The following is a 24,402-nucleotide window of genomic DNA, read 5'->3' as shown; positions in this document are numbered from 1 at the left end:
ATAGGTGACACGGCCCCTGCTCAGTTACTATGGTTACTGAAGCATTGCACCCTTCTCTGCCCAGTACTTTACTACACCATAGCCCCGGCGTTACCAGCTGCAGGTTCAAAGAACAGAGGTGTCCTCAGTACAGGAGAGCGGCGGCCATGTTCCCGGAGTCCAAGGACACCCCTCTGTCACGCGCTCTCCCCCTGGTGGCATCCGGCAGCTGCTGCAGCAGAGGGCGCTGTGTACGTGCGTAATGACGTCACACTGGGGAACGTGCTATAGACGTTTACGGTCTGTGCGTTCCAACTAGCTTGAGCGTCTAACGTTATATCCGGTTTACGCCTCGCCCCCTGTACCCCATAACAACATCCGGGTCACATCTTCAGTCGTCGTAGAAAGGAGACATCGGGTAATTCAGGGGGAGCAGCCTGTAGTGTCCTGTTATTATTATACAGGGGGAGCAGCCTGTGGTGTCCTGTTGTTATAATACAGGGGGAGCAGCCTGTGGTGTCCTGTTGTTATTATTATTATTATACAGGGAGAGCAGCCTGCTGTGTCTTATTATTATTGTTGTTATACAGGGGGAGCAGCCTGTGGTGTCCTGATATTATTATTATACAGGGGGAGCAGCCTGTGGTGTCCTGATATTATTATTATACAGGGGGAGCAGCCTGTGGTGTCCTGTTATTATTATACAGGGGGAGCAGCCTGTGGTGTCCTGTTATTATTATACAGGGGGAGCAGCCAGTGGTGTACTGTTATTATTATACAGGGGGAGCAGCCTGTGGCGTTCTGTTATTATTGTACAGGGGGAGCAGCCTGTTGTGTACTATTGTTGTTGTTGTTATTATTATTATTATTATTATTATACAGGGGGAGATGCCTGTGGTGTCCTGTTATTATACAGGGGGAGCAGCCTGTGGTGCCCTGTTGTTGTTATAGTTATACAGGGGGAGCAGCCTGTGGTGTCCTGTTGTTGTTGTTATTATTATACAGGGGGAGCAGCCTGTGGTGTCCTGTTATTGTTATTATTATACAGGGAGACTTACTGGCTACTCCGTGTTACATATCGGTGTTACATGTGCTCTCTGTGACGTGTTATATGTATTATATTTATTCCTAGGCGCTCCAGCTGTGAGGAACCGGAGTCTTTATTACACGTCACACGTTCTGTATTCTCACTGATTCCCTGAGGATGGACACGGACAGGAGTCCCAGGACTGAGAGGATAATAACTATCACCCTGGAGATCATCTACCTGCTGACCGGGGAGGTGACAGTGACATCACTTATATCTACAGTAATAATACAGGGACGTGACCGGGGAGGTGACATCACTTATATCTATAGTAATAATACAGGGAGGTGACCGGGGAGGTGACATCACTTATATCTATAGTAATAATACAGGGACGTGACCGGGGAGGTGACTGTGACATCACTTATATCTATAGTAATAATACAGGGAGGTGACATCACTTATATCTATAGTAATAATACAGGGACGTGACCGGGGAGGTGACGGTGACCTTACTTATATCTATAGTAATAATACAGGGACGTGACCGGGGAGGTGACAGTGACATCACTTATATCTATAGTAATAATACAGGGATGTGACCGGGGAGGTGACAGTGACATCACTTATATCTATAGTAATAATACAGGGATGTGACCGGGGAGGTGACAGTGACATCACTTATATCTATAGTAATAATACAGGGACGTGACCGGGGAGGTGACGGTGACATCACTTATATCTATAGAAATAATACAGGGACGTGACCGGGGAGGTGACAGTGACATCACTTATATCTATAGTAAAAATACAGGGACGTGACCGGGGAGGTGACAGTGACATCACTTATATCTATAGTAAAAATACAGGGACGTGACCGGTGAGGTGACAGTGACATCACTTATATCTACAGTAATAATACAGGGAGGTGACTGGGGAGGTGACAGTGACATCACTTATATCTATAGTAATAATACAGGGACGTGACCGGGGAGGTGACAGTGACATCGCTTATATCTATAGTAATAATACAGGGATGTGACCGGGGAGGTGACAGTGACATCACTTATATCTATAGTAATAATACAGGGAGGTGACAGTGACATCACTTATATCTATAGTAATAATACAGGGAGGTGACAGTGACATCACTTATATCTATAGTAATACAGGGACGTGACCGGGGAGGTGACAGTGACATCACTTATATCTATAGTAATAACACAGGGACGTGACCGGGGAGGTGACAGTGACATCACTTATATCTATAGTAATAATACAGGGAGGTGACAGTGACATCACTTTTAGCTATAGTAATAATACAGGGACATGACCGGGGAGGTGACAGTGACATCACTTATATCTATAGTAATAATACAGGGATGTGACCGGGGAGGTGACAGTGACATCACTTATATCTATAGTAATAATACAGGGACATGACCGGGGAGGTGACAGTGACATCAGTTATATCTATAGTAATAATACAGGGACGTGACAGGGGAGGTGACAGTGACATCACTTATATCTATAGTAATAACACAGGGACGTGACCGGGGAGGTGACAGTGACATCACTTATATCTATAGTAATAATACAGGGATGTGACCGGGGAGGTGACAGTGACATCACTTATATCTATAGTAAAAATACAGGGACGTGACCGGGGAGGTGACAGTGACATCACTTATATCTATAGTAATAATACAGGGACGTGACCGGGGAGGTGACAGTGACCTCACTTATATCTATAGTAATAATACAGGGATGTGACCGGGGAGGTGACAGTGACCTCACTTATATCTATAGTAATAATACAGGGACGTGACCGGGGAGGTGACAGTGACCTCACTTATATCTATAGTAATAATTCAGGGACGTGACCGGGGAGGTGACAGTGACATCACTTATATCTATAGTAATAATACAGGGAGGTGACGAGATCTGGGAGTGTATATAATGTTTTGTTGATTCCCCTAATACACAGGGTTACACAGTAGTGAAGAAGACATCCGGCGAGGGTGAGACACCCAGCAGTCGTCCCCGTCTGTCAGGAGGACTGAGCAGGACCCAGAGCCCCATCACGGTGCCTCCACCTCACTCACTGATACATGAGAGGCACAATGACCAGAAGATCCTGGAACTCACCAACAAGATCATTCAGCTGCTGACTGGAGAGGTGACTGCTGGGAATGGGACGGTATACTGTAACACCGGGGATGTGACCGTAGAGGTGACTGCTGGGAATGGGACATTATACAGTAACACCAGGGGATGAGACCGGAGAGGTGACTGCTGGGAATGGGGCGTTATACAGTAACACCGGGGGATGTGACCGGAGAGGTGACTGCTGGGAATGGGATGTTATACAGTAACACCGGGGGATGTGACCGGAGAGGTGACTGCTGGGAATGGGACGTTATACAGTAACACCGGGGGATGTGACCGGAGAGGTGACCCCTAGGAATGGGACGTTATACGGTAACACCGGGGGATGTGACCAGAGAGGTGACTGCTGGGAATGGGACGTTATACAGTAACACTGGGGGATGTGACCATAGAGGTGACTGCTGGGAATGGGACGTTATACAGTAACACCGGGGGATGTGACCTTAGAGGTGACTGCTGAGAAAGGGACGTTATACAGTAACACCGGGGGATCTGACCGGAGAGGTGACTGCTGGGAATGGGACGTTATACAGTAACACTGGGGGAGGTGACTGCTGGGAAAGGGACGTTATACAGTAACACCGGTGGATGTGACCGGAGAGGTGACTGCTGGGAATGGGGCCTTATACAGTAACACTGGGGATGTGACCGGAGAGGTGACTGCTGGGAATGGGACGTTATACAGTAACACCGGGGGATGTGGCCGGAGAGGTGACTGCTGGGAATGGGTCGTTATACAGTAACACCGGGGGATGTGACCGGAGAGGTGACTGCTGGGAATGGGAGGTTATACATTAACACCGGGGGATGTGACCGGAGAGATAACTGCTGGGAATGGGACGTTATACAGTAACACCGGGGGATGTGACTGTAGAGGTGACTGCTGGGAATTGGACATTATACAGTAACACCGGGGGATGTGACCGGAGAGATAACTGCTGGGAATGGGACGTTATACAGTAACACCGGGGGATGTGACTGTAGAGGTGGCGGCTGGAAATTGGACATTATACAGTAACACCGGGGGATGTGACAGGAGAGGTGACGGCTGGGAACTGGAGGTTATACAGTAACACCGGGGGATGTGACCTGAGAGGTGACTTATGGGGATGGGACGTTATACAGTAACACTGAGGTATGTGACCGGAGAGGTGACTGCTGGGAATGGGACGTTATACAGTAACACCCGGGGATGTGACCTGAGAGGTGACTGCTGGGAATGGGACGTTATACAGTAACACCGGGGGATGTGACCGGAAAGGTGACTGCTGGGAATAGGACATTATACAGTAACACCGGGGATGTGTCTGGGTGATGACTGTACCATTATGTGTGTCAGGTGCCTATAAGGTGTCAGGATGTCACTGTCTATCTCTCCATGCAGGAGGGGGAGTATATAGAGGAACACAGGGGTCTGTACAAGGACGTGATGATGGAGAATCACCGACCCCTCACATCACTGGGTAAGAGGAGACTGTCATGTAGTGTAATGGAGAGAGCAGCTATGGGTCCACCTAGATACACAGCATCTGATAATCACATATATACAATGTCCTCGGTCACTGCGTGTCTCCTACAGATGGGCCCAGTAACAGGAATACCCCAGAGAGATGTCCCGTCCTCTGTATTCCCAGGATAATCACATATATACCATGTCCTCAGTCACTGTGTGTCTCCTACAGATGGGCCCAGTAACAGGAATACCCCAGAGAGATGTCCCCGTCCTCTGTATTCCCAGGATAATCACATGTATACAATGTCCTCAGTCACTGCGTGTCTTCTACAGATGGGCCCAGTAACAGGAATACCCCAGAGAGATGTCCCTGTCCTCTGTATTCCCAGGATAATCACATATATACAATGTCCTCAGTCACTGTGTGTCTCCTACAGATGGGCCCAGTAAAAGAGATACCCCAGAGAGATGTCCCCGTCCTCTGTATTCCCAGGATAATCACATATATACAATGTCCTCAGTCACTGCGTGTCTCCTACAGATGGGCCCAGTAACAGGAATACCCCAGAGAGATGTCCCCGTCCTCTGTATTCCCAGGATAATCACATGTATACAATGTACTCAGTCACTGCGTGTCTCCTACAGATGGGCCCAGTAACAGGAATACCCCAGAGAGATGTCCCCGTCCTCTGTATTCCCAGGATAATCACATATATACAATGTCCTCAGTCACTGCGTGTCTCCTACAGATGGGCCCAGTAACAGGAATACCCCAGAGAGATGTCCCCGTCCTCTGTATTCCCAGGATAATCACATATATACCATGTCATCAGTCACTGCGTGTCTCCTACAGATGGGCCCAGTAACAGGAATACCCCAGAGAGATGTCCCCGTCCTCTGTATTCCCAGGATAATCACATATATACAATGTCCTCAGTCACTGCGTGTCTCCTACAGATGGGCCCAGTAACAGGAATACCCCAGAGAGATGTCCCCGTCCTCTGTATTCCCAGGATAATCACATATATACCATGTCATCAGTCACTGCGTGTCTCCTACAGATGGGCCCAGTAACAGGAATACCCCAGAGAGATGTCCCCGTCCTTTGTATTCCCAGGATAATCACATATATACAATGTCCTCAGTCACTGCGTGTCTCCTACAGATGGCCCAGTAACAGGAATACCCCAGAGAGATGTCCCCGTCCTCTGTATTCCCAGGATAATCACATATATACAATGTCCTCAGTCACTGTGTGTGTCCTACAGATGGGCCCAGTAACAGGAATACCCCAGAGAGATGTCCCGGTCCTCTGTATTCCCAGGATAATCACATATATACAATGTCCTCAGTCACTGCCTGTCTCCTACAGATGGGCCCAGTAACAGGAATACCCCAGAGAGATGTCCCCGTCCTCTGTATTCCCAGGATAATCACATATATACAATGTACTCAGTCACTGCGTGTCTCCTACAGATGGGCCCAGTAACAGAGATACCCCAGAGAGATGTCCCCGTCCTCTGTATTCCCAGGATAATCAAATATATACAAAGTCCTCAGTCACTGCGTGTCTCCTACAGATGGGCCCAGTAACAGAGATACCCCAGAGAGATGTCCCCGTCCTCTGTATTCCCAGGATAATCACATATATACAATGTCCTCAGTCACTGTGTGTCTCCTACAGATGGGCCCAGTAACAGGAATACCCCAGAGAGATGTCCCCGTCCTCTGTATTCCCAGGATAATCACATATATACAATGTCCTCAGTCACTGCGTGTCTCCTACAGATGGGCCAGTAACAGGAATACCCCAGAGAGATGTCCCCGTACTGTGTATTCCCAGGATAATCACATACATACAATGTCCTCAGTCACTGTGTGTCTCCTACAGATGGGCCCAGTAACAGGAATACCCCAGAGAGATGTCCCGTCCTCTGTATTCCCAGGATAATCACATATATACCATGTCCTCAGTCACTGTGTGTCTCCTACAGATGGGCCCAGTAACAGGAATACCCCAGAGAGATGTCCCCGTCCTCTGTATTCCCAGGATAATCACATGTATACAATGTCCTCAGTCACTGCGTGTCTCCTACAGATGGGCCCAGTAACAGGAATACCCCAGAGAGATGTCCCTGTCCTCTGTATTCCCAGGATAATCACATATATACAATGTCCTCAGTCACTGTGTGTCTCCTACAGATGGGCCCAGTAAAAGAGATACCCCAGAGAGATGTCCCCGTCCTCTGTATTCCCAGGATAATCACATATATACAATGTCCTCAGTCACTGCGTGTCTCCTACAGATGGGCCCAGTAACAGGAATACCCCAGAGAGATGTCCCCGTCCTCTGTATTCCCAGGATAATCACATGTATACAATGTACTCAGTCACTGCGTGTCTCCTACAGATGGGCCCAGTAACAGGAATACCCCAGAGAGATGTCCCCGTCCTCTGTATTCCCAGGATAATCACATATATACAATGTCCTCAGTCACTGCGTGTCTCCTACAGATGGGCCCAGTAACAGGAATACCCCAGAGAGATGTCCCCGTCCTCTGTATTCCCAGGATAATCACATATATACAATGTCCTCGGTCACTGCGTGTCTCCTACAGATGGGCCCAGTAACAGGAATACCCCAGAGAGATGTCCCGTCCTCTGTATTCCCAGGATAATCACATATATACCATGTCCTCAGTCACTGTGTGTCTCCTACAGATGGGCCCAGTAACAGGAATACCCCAGAGAGATGTCCCCGTCCTCTGTATTCCCAGGATAATCACATGTATACAATGTCCTCAGTCACTGCGTGTCTCCTACAGATGGGCCCAGTAACAGGAATACCCCAGAGAGATGTCCCTGTCCTCTGTATTCCCAGGATAATCACATATATACAATGTCCTCAGTCACTGTGTGTCTCCTACAGATGGGCCCAGTAAAAGAGATACCCCAGAGAGATGTCCCCGTCCTCTGTATTCCCAGGATAATCACATATATACAATGTCCTCAGTCACTGCGTGTCTCCTACAGATGGGCCCAGTAACAGGAATACCCCAGAGAGATGTCCCCGTCCTCTGTATTCCCAGGATAATCACATGTATACAATGTACTCAGTCACTGCGTGTCTCCTACAGATGGGCCCAGTAACAGGAATACCCCAGAGAGATGTCCCCGTCCTCTGTATTCCCAGGATAATCACATATATACAATGTCCTCAGTCACTGCGTGTCTCCTACAGATGGGCCCAGTAACAGGAATACCCCAGAGAGATGTCCCCGTCCTCTGTATTCCCAGGATAATCACATATATACCATGTCATCAGTCACTGCGTGTCTCCTACAGATGGGCCCAGTAACAGGAATACCCCAGAGAGATGTCCCCGTCCTCTGTATTCCCAGGATAATCACATATATACAATGTCCTCAGTCACTGCGTGTCTCCTACAGATGGGCCCAGTAACAGGAATACCCCAGAGAGATGTCCCCGTCCTCTGTATTCCCAGGATAATCACATATATACCATGTCATCAGTCACTGCGTGTCTCCTACAGATGGGCCCAGTAACAGGAATACCCCAGAGAGATGTCCCCGTCCTTTGTATTCCCAGGATAATCACATATATACAATGTCCTCAGTCACTGCGTGTCTCCTACAGATGGCCCAGTAACAGGAATACCCCAGAGAGATGTCCCCGTCCTCTGTATTCCCAGGATAATCACATATATACAATGTCCTCAGTCACTGTGTGTGTCCTACAGATGGGCCCAGTAACAGGAATACCCCAGAGAGATGTCCCGGTCCTCTGTATTCCCAGGATAATCACATATATACAATGTCCTCAGTCACTGCCTGTCTCCTACAGATGGGCCCAGTAACAGGAATACCCCAGAGAGATGTCCCTGTCCTCTGTATTCCCAGGATAATCACATATATACAATGTACTCAGTCACTGCGTGTCTCCTACAGATGGGCCCAGTAACAGAGATACCCCAGAGAGATGTCCCCGTCCTCTGTATTCCCAGGATAATCAAATATATACAAAGTCCTCAGTCACTGCGTGTCTCCTACAGATGGGCCCAGTAACAGAGATACCCCAGAGAGATGTCCCCGTCCTCTGTATTCCCAGGATAATCACATATATACAATGTCCTCAGTCACTGTGTGTCTCCTACAGATGGGCCCAGTAACAGGAATACCCCAGAGAGATGTCCCCGTCCTCTGTATTCCCAGGATAATCACATATATACAATGTCCTCAGTCACTGCGTGTCTCCTACAGATGGGCCAGTAACAGGAATACCCCAGAGAGATGTCCCCGTACTCTGTATTCCCAGGATAATCACATACATACAATGTCCTCAGTCACTGTGTGTCTCCTACAGATGGGCCCAGTAACAGGAATACCCCAGAGAGATGTCCCCGTCCTCTGCATTCCCAGGATAATCACATATATACAATGTCCTCAGTCACTGCGTGTCTCCTACAGATGGACCCAGTAACAGGAATACCCCAGAGAGATGTCCCCGTCCTCTGTATTTCCAGGATAATCACATATATATACAATGTACTCAGTCACTGCGTGTCTCCTACAGATGGGCCAGTAACAGGAATACCCCAGAGAGATGTCCCCGTCCTCTGTATTCCCAGGATAATCACATATATACCATGTCCTCAGTCACTGCGTGTCTCCTACAGATGGGCCCAGTAACAGGAATACCCCAGAGAGATGTCCCCGTCCTCTGTATTCCCAGGATAATCACATATATACAATGTCCTCAGTCACTGCGTGTCTCCTACAGATGGGCCCAGTAACAGGAATACCCCAGAGAGATGTCCCCGTCCTCTGTATTCCCAGGATAATCACATATATACAATGTACTCAGTCACTGCGTGTCTCCTACAGATGGGCCCAGTAACAGGAATACCCCAGAGAGATGTCCCAGTCTTCTGTATTCCCAGGATAATCACATATATACCATGTCCTCAGTCACTGCGTGTCTCCTACAGATGGGCCCAGTAACAGGAATACCCCAGAGAGATGTCCCCAACCTCTGTATTCCCAGGATAATCACATATATACAATGTACTCAGTCACTGTGTGTCTCCTACAGATGGGCCCAGTAACAGGAATACCCCAGAGAGATGTCCCCGTCCTCTGTATTCCCAGGATAATCACATATATACCATGTACTCAGTCACTGCGTGTCTCCTACAGATGGGCCCAGTAACAGGAATACCCCAGAGAGATGTCCCCGTCCTCTGTATTCCCAGGATAATCACATATATACAATGTACTCAGTCACTGCGTGTCTCCTACAGATGGGCCCAGTAACAGAGATACCCCAGAGAGATGTACCCGTCCTCTGTATTCCCAGGATAATCACATATATACAATGTCCTCAGTCACTGTGTGTCTCCTACAGATGGGCCAGTAACAGGAATACCCCAGAGAGATGTCCCCGTCCTCTGTATTCCCAGGATAATCACATATATACCATGTCCTCAGTCACTGCGTGTCTCCTACAGATGGGCCCAGTAACAGGATTACCCCAGAGAGATGTCCCCGTCCTCTGTATTCCCAGGATAATCACATATATACCATGTCCTCAGTCACTGCGTGTCTCCTACAGATGGGGCCAGTAACTGGAATACCCCAGAGAGATGTCCCCGTCCTCTGTATTCCCAGGATAATCACATATATACAATGTACTCAGTCACTGCATGTCTCCTACAGATGGGCCAGTAACAGAGATACCCCAGAGAGATGTCCCCGTCCTCTGTATTCCCAGGATAATCACATATATACAATGTCCTCAGTCACTGTGTGTCTCCTACAGATGGGCCCAGTAACAGGAATACCCCAGAGAGATGTCCCCGTCCTCTGTATCCCCAGGATAATCACATATATACCATGTCCTCAGTCACTGCGTGTCTCCTACAGATGGGGCCAGTAACTGGAATACCCCAGAGAGATGTCCCCGTCCTCTGTATTCCCAGGATAATCACATATATACAATGTCCTCAGTCACTGCGTGTCTCCTACAGATGGGCCAGTAACAGAGATACCCCAGAGAGATGTCCCCGTCCTCTGTATTCCCAGGATAATCACATATATACAATGTCCTCAGTCACTGTGTGTCTCCTACAGATGGGCCCAGTAACAGGAATACCCCAGAGAGATGTCCCCGTCCTCTGTATTCCCAGGATAATCACATATATACAATGTCCTCAGTCACTGCGTGTCTCCTACAGATGGGCCCAGTAACAGGAATACCCCAGAGAGATGTCCCCGTCCTCTGTATTCCCAGGATAATCACATATATACAATGTCCTCAGTCACTGTGTGTCTCCTACAGATGGGCCCAGTAATAGGAATACCCCAGAGAGATGTGCCCGTCCTCTGTATTCCCAGGATAATCACATATATACAATGTCCTCAGTCACTGTGTGTCTCCTACAGATGGGCCCAGTAACAGGAATACCCCAGAGAGATGTCCCCGTCCTCTGTATTCCCAGGATAATCACATATATACCATGTCCTCAGTCACTGCGTGTCTCCTACAGATGGGGCCAGTAACTGGAATACCCCAGAGAGATGTCCCCGTCCTCTGTATTCCCAGGATAATCACATATATACCATGTCCTAAGTCACTGCGTGTCTCCTACAGATGGGCCCAGTAACATGAATACCCCAGAAAGATGTCCCCGTCCTCTGTATTCCCAGGATAATCACATATATACAATGTACTCAGTCACTGCGTGTCTCCTACAGATGGGCCAGTAACAGGAATACCCCAGAGAGATGTCCCCGTCCTCTGTATTCCCAGGATAATCACATATATACAATGTCCTCAGTCACTGTGTGTCTCCTACAGATGGGCCCAGTAACAGGAATACCCCAGAGAGATGTCCCCGTCCTCTGTATTCCCAGGATAATCACATATATACCATGTCCTCAGTCACTGTGTGTCTCCTACAGATGGGCCCAGTAACAGGAATACCCCAGAGAGATGTCCCTCTCCTCTGTATTCCCAGGATAATCACATATATACCATGTCCTAAGTCACTGCGTGTCTCCTACAGATGGGCCCAGTAACATGAATACCCCAGAAAGATGTCCCCGTCCTCTGTATTCCCAGGATAATCACATATATACAATGTACTCAGTCACTGCGTGTCTCCTACAGATGGGCCAGTAACAGGAATACCCCAGAGAGATGTCCCCGTCCTCTGTATTCCCAGGATAATCACATATATACAATGTCCTCAGTCACTGTGTGTCTCCTACAGTTGGGCCCAGTAACAGGAATACCCCAGAGAGATGTCCCCGTCCTCTGTATTCCCAGGATAATCACATATATACCATGTCCTCAGTCACTGTGTGTCTCCTACAGATGGGCCCAGTAACAGGAATACCCCAGAGAGATGTCCCCGTCCTCTGTATTCCCAGGATAATCACATATATACAATGTCCTCAGTCACTGTGTGTGTCCTACAGATGGGCCCAGTAACAGAGATACCCCAGAGAGATGTCCCCGTCCTCTGTATTCCCAGGATAATCACATATATACAATGTCCTCAGTCACTGTGTGTCTCCTACAGATGGGGCCAGTAACAGAGATACCCCAGAGAGATGTCCCCGTCCTCTGTATTCCCAGGATAATCACATATATACCATGTCCTCAGTCACTGCGTGTCTCCTACAGATGGGCCCAGTAACAGGAATACCCCAGAGAGATGTCCCCGTCCTCTGTATTCCCAGGATAATCACATATATACAATGTCCTCAGTCACTGCGTGTCTCCTACAGATGGGACCAGTAACAGGAATACCCCAGAGAGATGTCCCCGTCCTCTGTATTCCCAGGATAATCACATATATACCATGTCCTCAGTCACTGTGTGTCTCCTACAGATGGGCCCAGTAACAGGAATACCCCAGACAGATGTCTCTGTCCTCTGTATTCCCAGGATAATCACATATATACCATGTCCTCAGTCACTGTGTGTCTCCTACAGATGGGCCCAGTAACAGGAATACCCCAGAGAGATGTCCCCGTCCTCTGTATTCCCAGGATAATCACATATATACCATGTCCTCAGTCACTGTGTGTCTCCTACAGATGGGGCCAGTAACTGGAATACCCCAGAGAGATGTCCCCGTCCTCTGTATTCCCAGGATAATCACATATATACAATGTCCTCAGTCACTGCGTGTCTCCTACAGATGGGCCCAGTAACAGGAATACCCCAGAGAGATGTCCCCGTCCTCTGTATTCCCAGGATAATCACATATATACAATGTCCTCAGTCACTGCGTGTCTCCTACAGATGGGCCCAGTAACAGGAATACCCCAGAGAGATGTCCCCGTCCTCTGTATTCCCAGGATTGTACAGAGGAGAATCACAGGACACCACAGGAGGATCAGGTAGGTGGGATTTAGGGTCTCACCAATATACCAATGTAACTGTCTGTATATGATCTGTACACAAGCTGTATGTCCTATACCCTGATATTATACTGATTAATCTGAATGAAATCAGAGTTTGTTATTATATGGATTATTTAGGATGGAGATTGGACTAATATTAAGGCTGGATATATTATACTATTTACTTGGTTAAAAAAATCACACATTATTTTTTGTGGGTTATTTAGAGTGGAAAATTAATTGATATAAAGTCTGAAGATATAAAGAAAGAAGTAGAGACATATGTGATGGGTGACATCCAGTGTAAGGAGGAGGAAATCCCTACAGATATCAACCCAGGTGAGTAACCCACACTCGATTCTGTGTGACCAAGCTCTCCCCGAGCGAAACGCGCGTCACTTCTGGGTATCGGCTATCACACATGGAGTGAGAAGCCGTCTTCCACAGATGTCCCAAGCTAACCCACCATTCTCCTGCCGGCTGCATCCAACACCGCTTGAAGCGGTCTGTAATAGGTGGCAGTTACCGCTACTCAAAACCCCGCATATGCATATATTGTATCTGTTTTGTTGCCACTGTACCCCCCCCCCCCCCCCCCCCCCCCCGCTAACTGCTTGACTACAAGTGTACACTATGGGCGGTATTCAATGTCCTGAATCGTTGGTCACAGTGATTCAGATTTTACATTCGCCTGCCAATCGCTGTTTTTTTGCTGTGAATCACCATGCATGGGGATTCGTCTGGAGTCGCCGAGTCACCCTATTCAACGTGGCTGAGAATCGCCGCCCCTAACGGCGATTCTCAGCCAAACCGGCGCTTCCCTATACAGCCTCATTAATGTAGTCAGTTGGTTAAAAAATTGCAGAAAAATGCCAGAAAAATGCAAATTACCCTGGACAAACGCTTCCCATACAGCAGACGGCAAACGCTGGGTAATCTGCTCAATGGCCAAACGAAGGAGTGAGGTGGGGAGGAGAATCATGGGTAAGTGAGGTGCACCATGGGTACGAGCAGTGCTTTGTGGGTGAAAAAAAAAATACCTGAAAAAATTAAATATATATTTGTATAGCACTTCTACGACCATGACATCACACAAGGGCAGCAAATAATAATACATAAGACTTGCATAGTTAAATAGAACCCTTAAAACCAATTATTTCACATGTTCCTATAAAAGTTCACCAGAAAAAGATGACGAGGGACACTCGGTGAGGAACGGCGATATGAAACAAGAAAAAGGAATCGCCACCTTCTCATTGAATACACTTTTGGCGATTCCCCTCAACTACCGTCGATTCCCCATGAAAAATCCTAGAGACAAAAAACGGCGATTTGTAGAGAATAACATTTGGCGATTGGTGCTTCATTCACCGGTCGTCATCGGCGATTACAGCTCATTGAATAGGGTGATTCGCATTTGTAGCTCCAAAAATCACCGTCAGACACGAAACAAACACAGAATCGCCATAAAACTTGGCGATTCTGGCTCATTGAATACCGCCCTGTGGGTTGGTGCGGATATGCACACAACCACACAGTGAAACCAAACGTAGATTTAGTGCTGTATGTCTTCTAGCACTGTTTGTAAATAGAAGGTGTTTAATATTTTTCTCGTGCAAAGTGGTTGAACGTTAAAACAAATAAGGGATATGACACAGATGTCCAAATTTGTATAGTTAAGTGGTTTGTGCACACACAGGGCAATCGATTGACAGCAATTGAGACAAATGAAATCTCTTTGCGCCTGAAATACTTCAAAGCTTAAGTGCATGAAAGGAATAACTGTGATACAATGTACATACATGTATTGGGCAACAAATGAAACAGTTACAAATAGAACAGCCTCCTAGTCAAAAATAACACCATGCAGCGACAATATTCAGCAAAGGAGTTATATTATCACGCTGTGACGAGAATAAATCAGCATTCTTGGAATTATATTTACTGCCATCATTTTTTCCTTAAAGATCGAAATTGTAAAGAAATGTTTGCATACACACTATGAGATATCTGATACAATCACCAAAATCTGACCTTCTTCCTTGAAAATATTCTAAATTTTCGGCGGTTCTCTCATTCGGTCAAAACCTAAAACTGGTCTCTGCGAGACATTTGTAACAGAGACAGCGAAGGGCAATTTCAGAACAGCAGAAACAGCCATCTCCACCTATCATTTCTTTCTGAGATTGTCAAAAGAGACGGTCTCTCCTCAGATATTTGAAGCAACATAGGCTGATATCTGACAGCAGAACAGTCACGCTTGACAGATATCTCTGAATCTTCTCTGAATTGATAGGGATATAGGCAATCCCCGCCCTCTTATTCTCCACAGCGAGGCACTCATCATTGACAAGCAGAAGCCAACCCTGTGCTCCTATTCTAAACTAGTGTATGGAAACACCGCCCTGCCTCTCTCTCATCCGGCATCTTATACTTGCTTAAGATGCTAGAAAGCAGAAGAGGAGGGCGGTGAAACAAAAACACACAATTTCAGCTTCCTATGTACCTTTCTCAAAAAAAACTCTCTGAAATCAGGTGTGTGTCAGTAAATTTAATTTAAGGCCAAATCAAGGTGGGAAGCAAACAGGAATTGCCAGACACAGATGCTATCTCTTATATATTTGGCTACATCTGTCACTCAAAGTGTGTCTGGAGCTGTAACGCTGGGCTGTGGACTTCCATCTTAATTTATGATTGTCATCACCTGTTTTAAACAGGGTAATTGATAAGAAAGGTGTTTAAGCACAGGTGATGGTAATCCATAAATTAAGAAGAAAGTCCAGAAACAGAGCAATGCGTCCCTCCTGGAGAGGGTCATGTTGGGAGGTATGCACCTCCCCCCCCCCCCCCCCCCCATTCACGGCATCCCCACGATTAAATGGCACATGCAAAACACTGACATGGCTATGGTCGACAATGAAAAAGGTTGACAAGATTTATTTTTCACTTTTTCAATGTTTTCATATTCATTCTCATGTGTCGACATGGACACCAATGAACAATGAAGTGCCACACTTATGTCAACATTTACATGTGTTGACCTTTCTGTGTTGATTTTTTCTTGTGGTGATTTGCGGCACCCCCCGCGACCTCCCTCCCGCGACTTGCAGCACACCCCCCGCGATTCGCGGCCCCACCCCGTGACACCCCCCCCTCCTGCGATTCGCGGCACCCCGCGACCCCCCCTTCCACGATTCGCGCCAATAACCCGGGCCCCCCTCCTGCGGTTCACGGTGCCCCCCACGACCCCCCCTACCGCGATTCCCCACCCCTGACCCCCCCTCCTGTCATTGCGGCAACCCCCCGCGACCCACCCTCCCGGGATTCACTGCAACCCCCCGCGCCCCCCCCCCCCCTCCCACAATTCGCGGCACCCACACCCCCCCGCGACCCCCCCCTCCCGCAATTCACGGCATCCACCCACGACCCCTCCTCCCGTGATTCGCAGACACCCCTCACCTCCCCCCCCCCCCCCCGCGCGCGATTCACGGCAACCCCAGGATTAAATGGCGCATGCAAAACACTGGCACGGCTATGGTCGACAATGAAAAAGGTTGACATGAGTTTTTGAAGATTTATTTTTCTTTTTTTGAATGTTTTCATATTCATTCTCATGTGTCGACATGGACACCGATGAAGTGCCACACTTATGTCAACATTTACATGTGTTGAACTTTCTGTGTTGATTTTTTCTTGTGGCGATTCGCGGCACCCCCTGCGACCCCCCTCCCGCGATTTGCAGCACACCCCCCGCAATTCGCGGCACCCCCGGTGACTCCCGCGATTCGCGGACCCACCCCGTGACACCGGCTCCTGCGATTCGCGGCACCCCGCGACCCCCCCTCCCACGATTCGCGCCAAACCCCCGGGCCCCCCCTCCCGCGGTTCACGGTGACCCCCCCTACCGCGATTCCCCACCCCTGACCCCCCCTCCTGTCATTGCGGCAACCCCCCGCCCCCGCGACCCACCCTCCCGCGATTCACTGCAACCCCCCGCGCCCCCCCTCCCAAAATTCGCGGCACCCACACCCCCCCCCGCGACCCCCCCCTCCCGCAATTCACGGCATCCACCCACGACCCCTCCTCCCGTGATTCGCGGACACCCCTCACCTCCTCCCTCCCCACCCCTGCGCGCGATTCACGGCAACCCCAGGATTAAATGGCACATGCAAAACACTGGCACGGCTATGGTCGACAATGAAAAAGGTTGACATGAGTTTTTGAAGATTTATTTTTCTTTTTTTGAATGTTTTTTTGAAGGTTGACAAGATTTATTTTTCACTTTTTCAATGTTTTCATATTCATTCTCATGTGTCGACATGGACACCAATGAAGTGCCACACGTATGTCAACATTTACATGTGTTGACCTTTCTGTGTTGATTTTTTCTTGTGGTGATTTGCGGCACCCCCCGCGACCTCCCTCCCGCGACTTGCAGCACACCCCCCGCGATTCGCGGCCCCACCCCGTGACACCCCCCCCCCCTCCTGCGATTCGCGGCACCCCGCGACCCCCCCTTCCACGATTCGCGCCAATAACCCGGGCCCCCCTCCTGCGGTTCACGGTGCCCCACCCCTGACCCCCCCTCCTGTCATTGCGGCAACCCCCCGCCCCCGCAACCCACCCTCCCGGGATTCACTGCAACCCCCGCGCCCCCCCTCCCACAATTCGCGGCACCCACAACCCCCCCCCCGCGACCCCCCCTCCCGCAATTCACGGCATCCACCCACGACCCCTCCTCCCGTGATTCGCAGACACCCCTCACCTCCTCCCTCCTCCCTCCCCACCCCTGCGTGCGATTCACGGCAACCCCAGGATTAAATGGCACATGCAAAACACTGGCACGGCTATGGTCGACAATGAAAAAGGTTGACATGAGTTTTTGAAGATTTATTTTTCTTTTTTTGAATGTTTTCATATTCATTCTCATGTGTCGACATGGACACCGATGAAGTGCCACACTTATGTCAACATTTACATGTGTTGAACTTTCTGTGTTGATTTTTTCTTGTAGCAATTTTTTTTCAGTGACAACTATGAACTATGTGCACGACAACCTACACATCATCAACCAATTCTTTTTATAATATATAACACCTGTTCTGTTTTACTGTAGGTGTTTTAAGTCAGATCTTTTACTGCTACTATTACTGTTTATGTAAATGCTTTCTGAATGACAGCAACATCCTACCATCCTTCTACAAGAATATATAACCAACTAGGTGATTCATCGCGCCCCGTGCCCACCCTCCCGCAATTCACGGACCCCCCGCGCACCCCCCTCCCGCGATTCGCAACCCCCCCTCGCGCAATTCACGCCCCCTCCCACGCTTTGCGGACCCCCCGCCCTCTCCCTTGATTCACGGCACCCCTCGCGCCCCTCCCGCAATTCTCGGCACCCCTAAGCCCCTCTTTAGTCCCCTGTATACTCACACACCCTTATCACTACCCAGCTTCCTGCTCTCCTGAACCGTAACTTCCACCACTGGGGAGTCGCTGACGCTGTTTTGCCCACATGCCCCTATCATGCCTCATAGCCCAGCCTCCTGCTCTCATGCACCCGAACTCCCACCCAGTAGGAGGAGACACTGACTAAGGGCCACCATCCTGTACTGCCACGCTGGACCCTCACCCACTGGCAGAAGCTGCACAGTATCTCCCACCCTCCTCTTTAGTCCCCCAATGTCCACACACCCCTATCACTACCCAGCCTCCTGTTTTCCTGTGTCGTGACCTCCGCCAGTGGGGAGCCGCTGACTCAGAAACACCCTACTATACTATTGCACACACACACCGAAACAACATGCACACACAGCCCCCCCCCCCCACACCCACAAATGTCACTGTACCATCCACACTATCAATGTACATCTTACTCTGTAACCGCTTTTTAATTCAACAAAACAATACACACCCCCTTCATATGCTCTCTATTTAACACATTTCACCTATAACTCAAGTTGCAATACAGGCATCTTACATACAATTCTAACCGTCTTTCTCATATACAAATGTTCACAAATTAAGGGGGCGCAGCCCCTTACGACGGTGTGAAGAGCGCCCGTAGGGCGCGATGAATCACCTAGTATAAAATAAAAGCAAAAGGATCGCTGTAATATTGATATTGGAGAAAATTGTTTTCTGTGTTTAATGAATGATGAACATTATCTGCATCTCAATATACAGAACTACATCTGAAAAAGACAGATATCTGTGTGTAACGTTTGTAAATTGTGAACTATTGACAGACCTGCATCTCATAACCACAAGGTGCAGACCAAAGTGACAAACGTCACCCCACCTTTTAAGGAACTGAAATTAAAAGTTATGTTTTAAATAAAATAATATAACATACATTATACTAAAGTGTGCCCCAGGTAAGACTAAATCAGTCTTCTCTTGCGTTCTACTGCAAGGCCCCCCTCTCCCCTGTTTCCCAGAGTGGCCAGTCCGTCCCAACACTAAACGTTCCAGAACCTTCCTCATCAGTCCTGCTTTCTGGGCTGTAGCCTGTCGTTCCTCGTCATGTCTAGAAATCCCTGTATAACCTGTCTCCTCCATGGCTCCATACGTCCTCCTTCCCTACTACAATCCTATTGGATGAGGGCCATCTTCCCAACGAGATTGTTCGTCTAGCCTCAACCTTCACTTGAGACTTCTCCTAGAAGGCCTCAGATTCTGGAACTTATCTCAGGTGCCCCCCCCCCCCCAGATCTGATGGACCTTCCTAGCTCTATTATAAACCCTTCTCCCCATCTTTGTTGCTCACCTAACAGTTACTTGTGTTCTTCTACATAACGATCGTTTCCACGTTGAGACCACCAAGTCCAAAATTATAGTCAATCACAATATGGACCGTTGAGCCAGATAAAGGCCCCCATGTATGTATTGGGAGTGATCTACACAATCATGGCCGCTCCGCGTAAGCTGTCCGCTGGTTGTGCCTCCCATCTCTAACTGGGAATGCCATGTTTTAAATAAAATTTACTGATTATTGATTAATGATTCCTTTGCTTTATGGATGCTTGATTAACTAACTAACTATTTTATTTCCACCAGATGGATATAATACATGGACTACATCGGACGGACATCTTCTTTGGTCTCCAGACTTTAAATTAGAAGATCAGAACAATATACAAGGAGAATATACAGACGAAAATAACATCACCCTAAATCTGCATCCAGCATTTTACAGTGCTGATATATCAACTGATCCATCTGTTATTGAGGAATGTTCTCCTGCTAACTCGCATATTGCTGCACATAGTATAGATCATAGCGGTGAAACCAACATTTCTGAACATGGCAATTATTTTACCAATAATTTAGCTCTTGTTAAACAGGAGGTGAATTACACAGATGAAAGACCATTTCCCTGCTCTGAGTGTGAGAAAAGTTTTACACGCAAATCACATCTTGTTATACATCAGAGAACCCACACAGGTGTGAAACCATTTTCATGCTCTGAGTGTGGGAAATGTTTTACCAAGAAATTTTATCTTGTTGAACATCAGAGAATTCACACAGGTGAGAAACCTTATCCATGCTCTGAGTGTGGGAAATGTTTTAAAGTGAAATCACACCTTTCTAGACACGAGAGAACCCACTCAAGTGATAAACCGTTTACATGTCCTGAGTGTGGGAAATGTTTTAAACATAAGTCAACTCTTGCTATACACAGGAAATTTCACACAGGTGAGAAACAATTTCCATGTTCTGAGTGTGGGAAATGTTTTACTCAGAAATCGGCTCTTATTAGTCATGAGAGAATTCACGCATTTGAGAAACCGTTTCCATGTTCCGAGTGTGGGAAAAGTTTTACACATAAATTTGCTTTTGTTATACATCAGAGAAGTCACACAGGTGCAAAACCGTTTACATGTTCTGAGTGTGGGAAATGTTTTACAAACAAATCTGCTCTTGTTAGACATCAGAGAAGCCACACAGGTGAGAAACCATATACATGTTCTACATGTGGGAAAGGTTTTGCACGTGGTTTCAGCCTGGTTATACATGAGAGAACTCACACAGGTGAAAGGCCATTTCCCTGCTCTGAGTGTGGGAAATGTTTTACACACAAATCAGCTCTGGTTACCCATGAGAAATATCACACCGGTGATAAACTAATTAAATGTAATGAGTGTGGAAAGGGTTTTGTAAGTAATTCATATCTCATTATACACGAGAGAACTCACACAGGAGAGAAGCCTTTCCCATGCTTTGAGTGCGGGAAATGTTTTACACACAAATCCGGTTTGGTTATACATCAGCGAAATCACACAGGCGTGAAACCATTTCCATGTTCTGAGTGTGAGAAGTCATTCTTGCACAAATCCGCTCTTGTTACACATCAGAGAATTCACACGGGGGAGAAACCGTTTCCGTGCTCTTATTGCGGGAAATGTTTTACACACAGATCCGCTCTTGCGACACATGAGAAAAGTCACACAGGTGAGAATCCATTTCCATGTTCTGAGTAGGTATCTACATCCCATCGGTCCGGAACCCCCACAGGCATGTTACATGGTGCGTATGTCTCTGCCTGCCCCTCTTCTGACCCTGGTTTACCTCCTTAAACACTTCCATCCACTTAGCTATCTCCAGTCTCAGCCAGCCTGGACTCACCTGATGCTCAAGACCACAGTCTCTGCCCCTATTAACCGGATTGTTGGCACCTGGGTATGAAGGGCTTGTGACCACACAATCATGAAATTTGGAGCATTGAAGGTTGACATGGTTGATAGGTCGACACAAGCATTAGTTCGACAATGGAAAGGACACAAGTTTTTCACGTTTTTTTTCCATATGTCCATGTGGGCACTGTCAAAGTTAACTGCGTCCTCTGGCTGCGCTCGGCACACTTTTTTTTATTCTCCCTTCACGCCCTAGACTCGAGCATGGTAGGGCATGAAATACCGCCCGTCGACAAGAAAATAAAAAAACGTGAAAAACTCATGTCGACATTTTGACTGTCGACCTTTCCATTGTTGACCTTCCAACCCTGTAGACTTTAGCCATGTCGACCTATTTCATGTGTGGACCCAGTGCAGGTTGGCGGTCTCCCTCGACCTAATATGACCGTGTCCCTTGGATTACTGACGTTTGTACTGTGCTCGCCACTAATAAATGTCTACATTAATGTCCTATCTGTGGTTCCTTATTACCAGGCGTATTGTGACATCACCTGCAGTCAGTGGCTGTGATGTCATTGTGTGTTATAAAGTACATATGGATTACACTCAATCTCGCCATTGGGAGATGTAGGGACACAGTTACTAAGATGGGAGTTGTATTGAAGATGGAACGTTGCCCATAGCAACCAATCAGATTCTGTTTCTTACTTATGTAGCACCTTCTAGATAATAATAAATAGGATCTGGTTGCTATTGACAACAGCACACCTTCAATAGAACTCACATCTTCATAAATTACAGTCCCTGCCATTGGGGGGGGAGGTTTGCGGTCTCTCCCTACCGTTGGGGGGAGGTTTGCGGTCTCTCCCTGCCGTTGGGGGGAGGTTTGCGGTCTCTCCCTGCCGTTGGGGGGAGGTTTGCTGTCTCTCCCTGCCATTGGGGGAAGGTTTGCTGTCTCTCCCTACCATTGGGGGAAGGTTTGCGGTCTCTCCCTACCGTTGGGGGGAGGTTTGCGGTCTCTCCCTACCATTGGGGGGAGGTTTGCGGTCTTTCCCTACCATTGGGGGAATGTTTGCGGTCTCTCCCTACCATTGGGGGGAGGTTTGCGGTCTCTCCCTACTGTTGGGGGGAGGTTTGCTGTCTCTCCCTACCATTGGGGGGAGGTTTGCGGTCTCTCCCTACCGTTGGGGGGAGGTTTGCTGTCTCTCCCTACCGTTGGGGGGAGGTTTGCTGTCTCTCCCTACCATTGGGGGAAGGTTTGCGATCTCTCCCTACCATTGGGGGAATGTTTGCGGTCTCTCCCTACCATTGGGGGGGGAGGTTTACGGTCTCTCCCTACGATTGGGGGAAGGTTTGCGGTCTCTCCCTACCATTGGGGGGAGGTTTGCGGTCTCTCCCTGCCATTGGGGGAGGGTTTGGACAGCCGGCCGATGCTTTGTGTTTGTGCATGTGCAGAGGCGTTTCTGCACATGTGCAAACGCCTTGTACATACGAACAGAGGGTGAATTCCATGCAGAAAATGATCGGTCAGAACCATCCGAGCAGTGATGTCACTGGTACTTATGGGGGTTATTTTGGTTCACTCTGACAAGTTCCTTCTTAGATGGCCAAAACCATGTGCACTGCAGGTGGGGCAGATGTAACATGTGCAGAGAGAATTAGATTTGGGTGGGGTTTTACTTCAAAGTGAGATCTATATTGCAGTGTAAAAATAAAGCAGCCAGTATTTACCCTGCACAGAAACAAAATAACTCACCCAAATCGAATTCTCTCTGCACATTTTACATCTGCCCCCCTGCAGTGCACATGGTTTTGTCCATCTAAGAAGGAATTTGTCAGAGAGACTGAACCAAAATAACCCCTTTAGTGACTAGATAGGCTGCGCTCTCAGTGATGTCACTGGTTCCTAGTGACTGGATAGACTGCACTCTCAGTACTTAGTGACTGGATAGGCTTCGCTCTCAGTGATGGCACTGGTACTTAGTGTCTGGATAGGCTGCGCCATCAGTGATGTCACTGGTTCCTAGTGACTGGATAGGCAGCACTCATAGTGATGTCACTGGTACTTAGTGACTGGATAGGCTGCCCTCTAGTGATGTCACTGGCTCCTAGTGACTGGATAGGCTGCGCTCTCAGTGATGTGACTGGTAATAAGTGACTGTATAGGCTGCACCCTCAGTGATGTGTGTGTGTGCTGGCACTATGGGTATAGGTGTGTGTGCGCCGGCACTATGGGTATAGGGGGTGGGTGTGTGTGGGTATAGGGTGTGTGTGTGTGCCGGCACTATGGGTATAGGGGGGGTGTGTGTGTGCGTGCCGGCACTATGGATATAGGGGGTGTGTGCCGGCACTATGGGTATAGGGGGTGTGTGTGTGCGTGCCGGCACTATGGGTATAGGGGGTGTGTGTGTGCCGGCACTATGGGTATAGGGGGTGTGTGTGGGTATAGGGTGTGTGTCTGCCGGCACTATGGGTATAGATGGTGTGTGTGTGTGTGTGTGTGCCGGCACTATGGGTATAGGGTGTGTGTGTGCCGGCACTATGGGTACAGGGTGTGTGTGTGCCGGCACTATGGGTATAGGGGGTGGGTGTGCCGGCACTATGGGTATAGGGGGTGGGTGTGTGTGGGTATAGGGTGTGTGTGCCGGTACTATGGGTATAGGGTGTGTGTGGGTATAGGGTGTGTGTGCCGGCACTATGGGTATA

At 48.2% G+C, this 24,402-nt stretch overlaps 1 protein-coding gene across 1 annotated transcript in view; it reads left to right on the top strand.

Moving 5' to 3' along the window:
- Positions 1-271: 271 nt before the first annotated feature.
- Positions 272-24,402, top strand: part of LOC146009866 (uncharacterized) — a 235,403-nt gene continuing 211,272 nt past the window's right edge. Inside the window, exons 1-3 of the mRNA XM_083150429.1 lie at positions 272-397; positions 1,112-1,261; positions 2,994-3,185. Coding sequence (XP_083006555.1) covers positions 1,184-1,261; positions 2,994-3,185 — 270 coding nt within the window. The 5' untranslated portion in view covers positions 272-397; positions 1,112-1,183. The remainder of the gene's footprint in view (positions 398-1,111; positions 1,262-2,993; positions 3,186-24,402) is intronic.

The sequence above is a fragment of the Crinia signifera genome, chromosome 6 (genome assembly GCF_055691185.1).
Source record: "Crinia signifera chromosome 6, ASM5569118v1, whole genome shotgun sequence".
Classification (NCBI taxonomy): domain Eukaryota; kingdom Metazoa; phylum Chordata; class Amphibia; order Anura; family Myobatrachidae; genus Crinia; species Crinia signifera.
The sequence above is the reverse complement of the archived record's forward strand: the minus strand, read 5'-3'. Positions and strand labels throughout refer to the sequence as shown.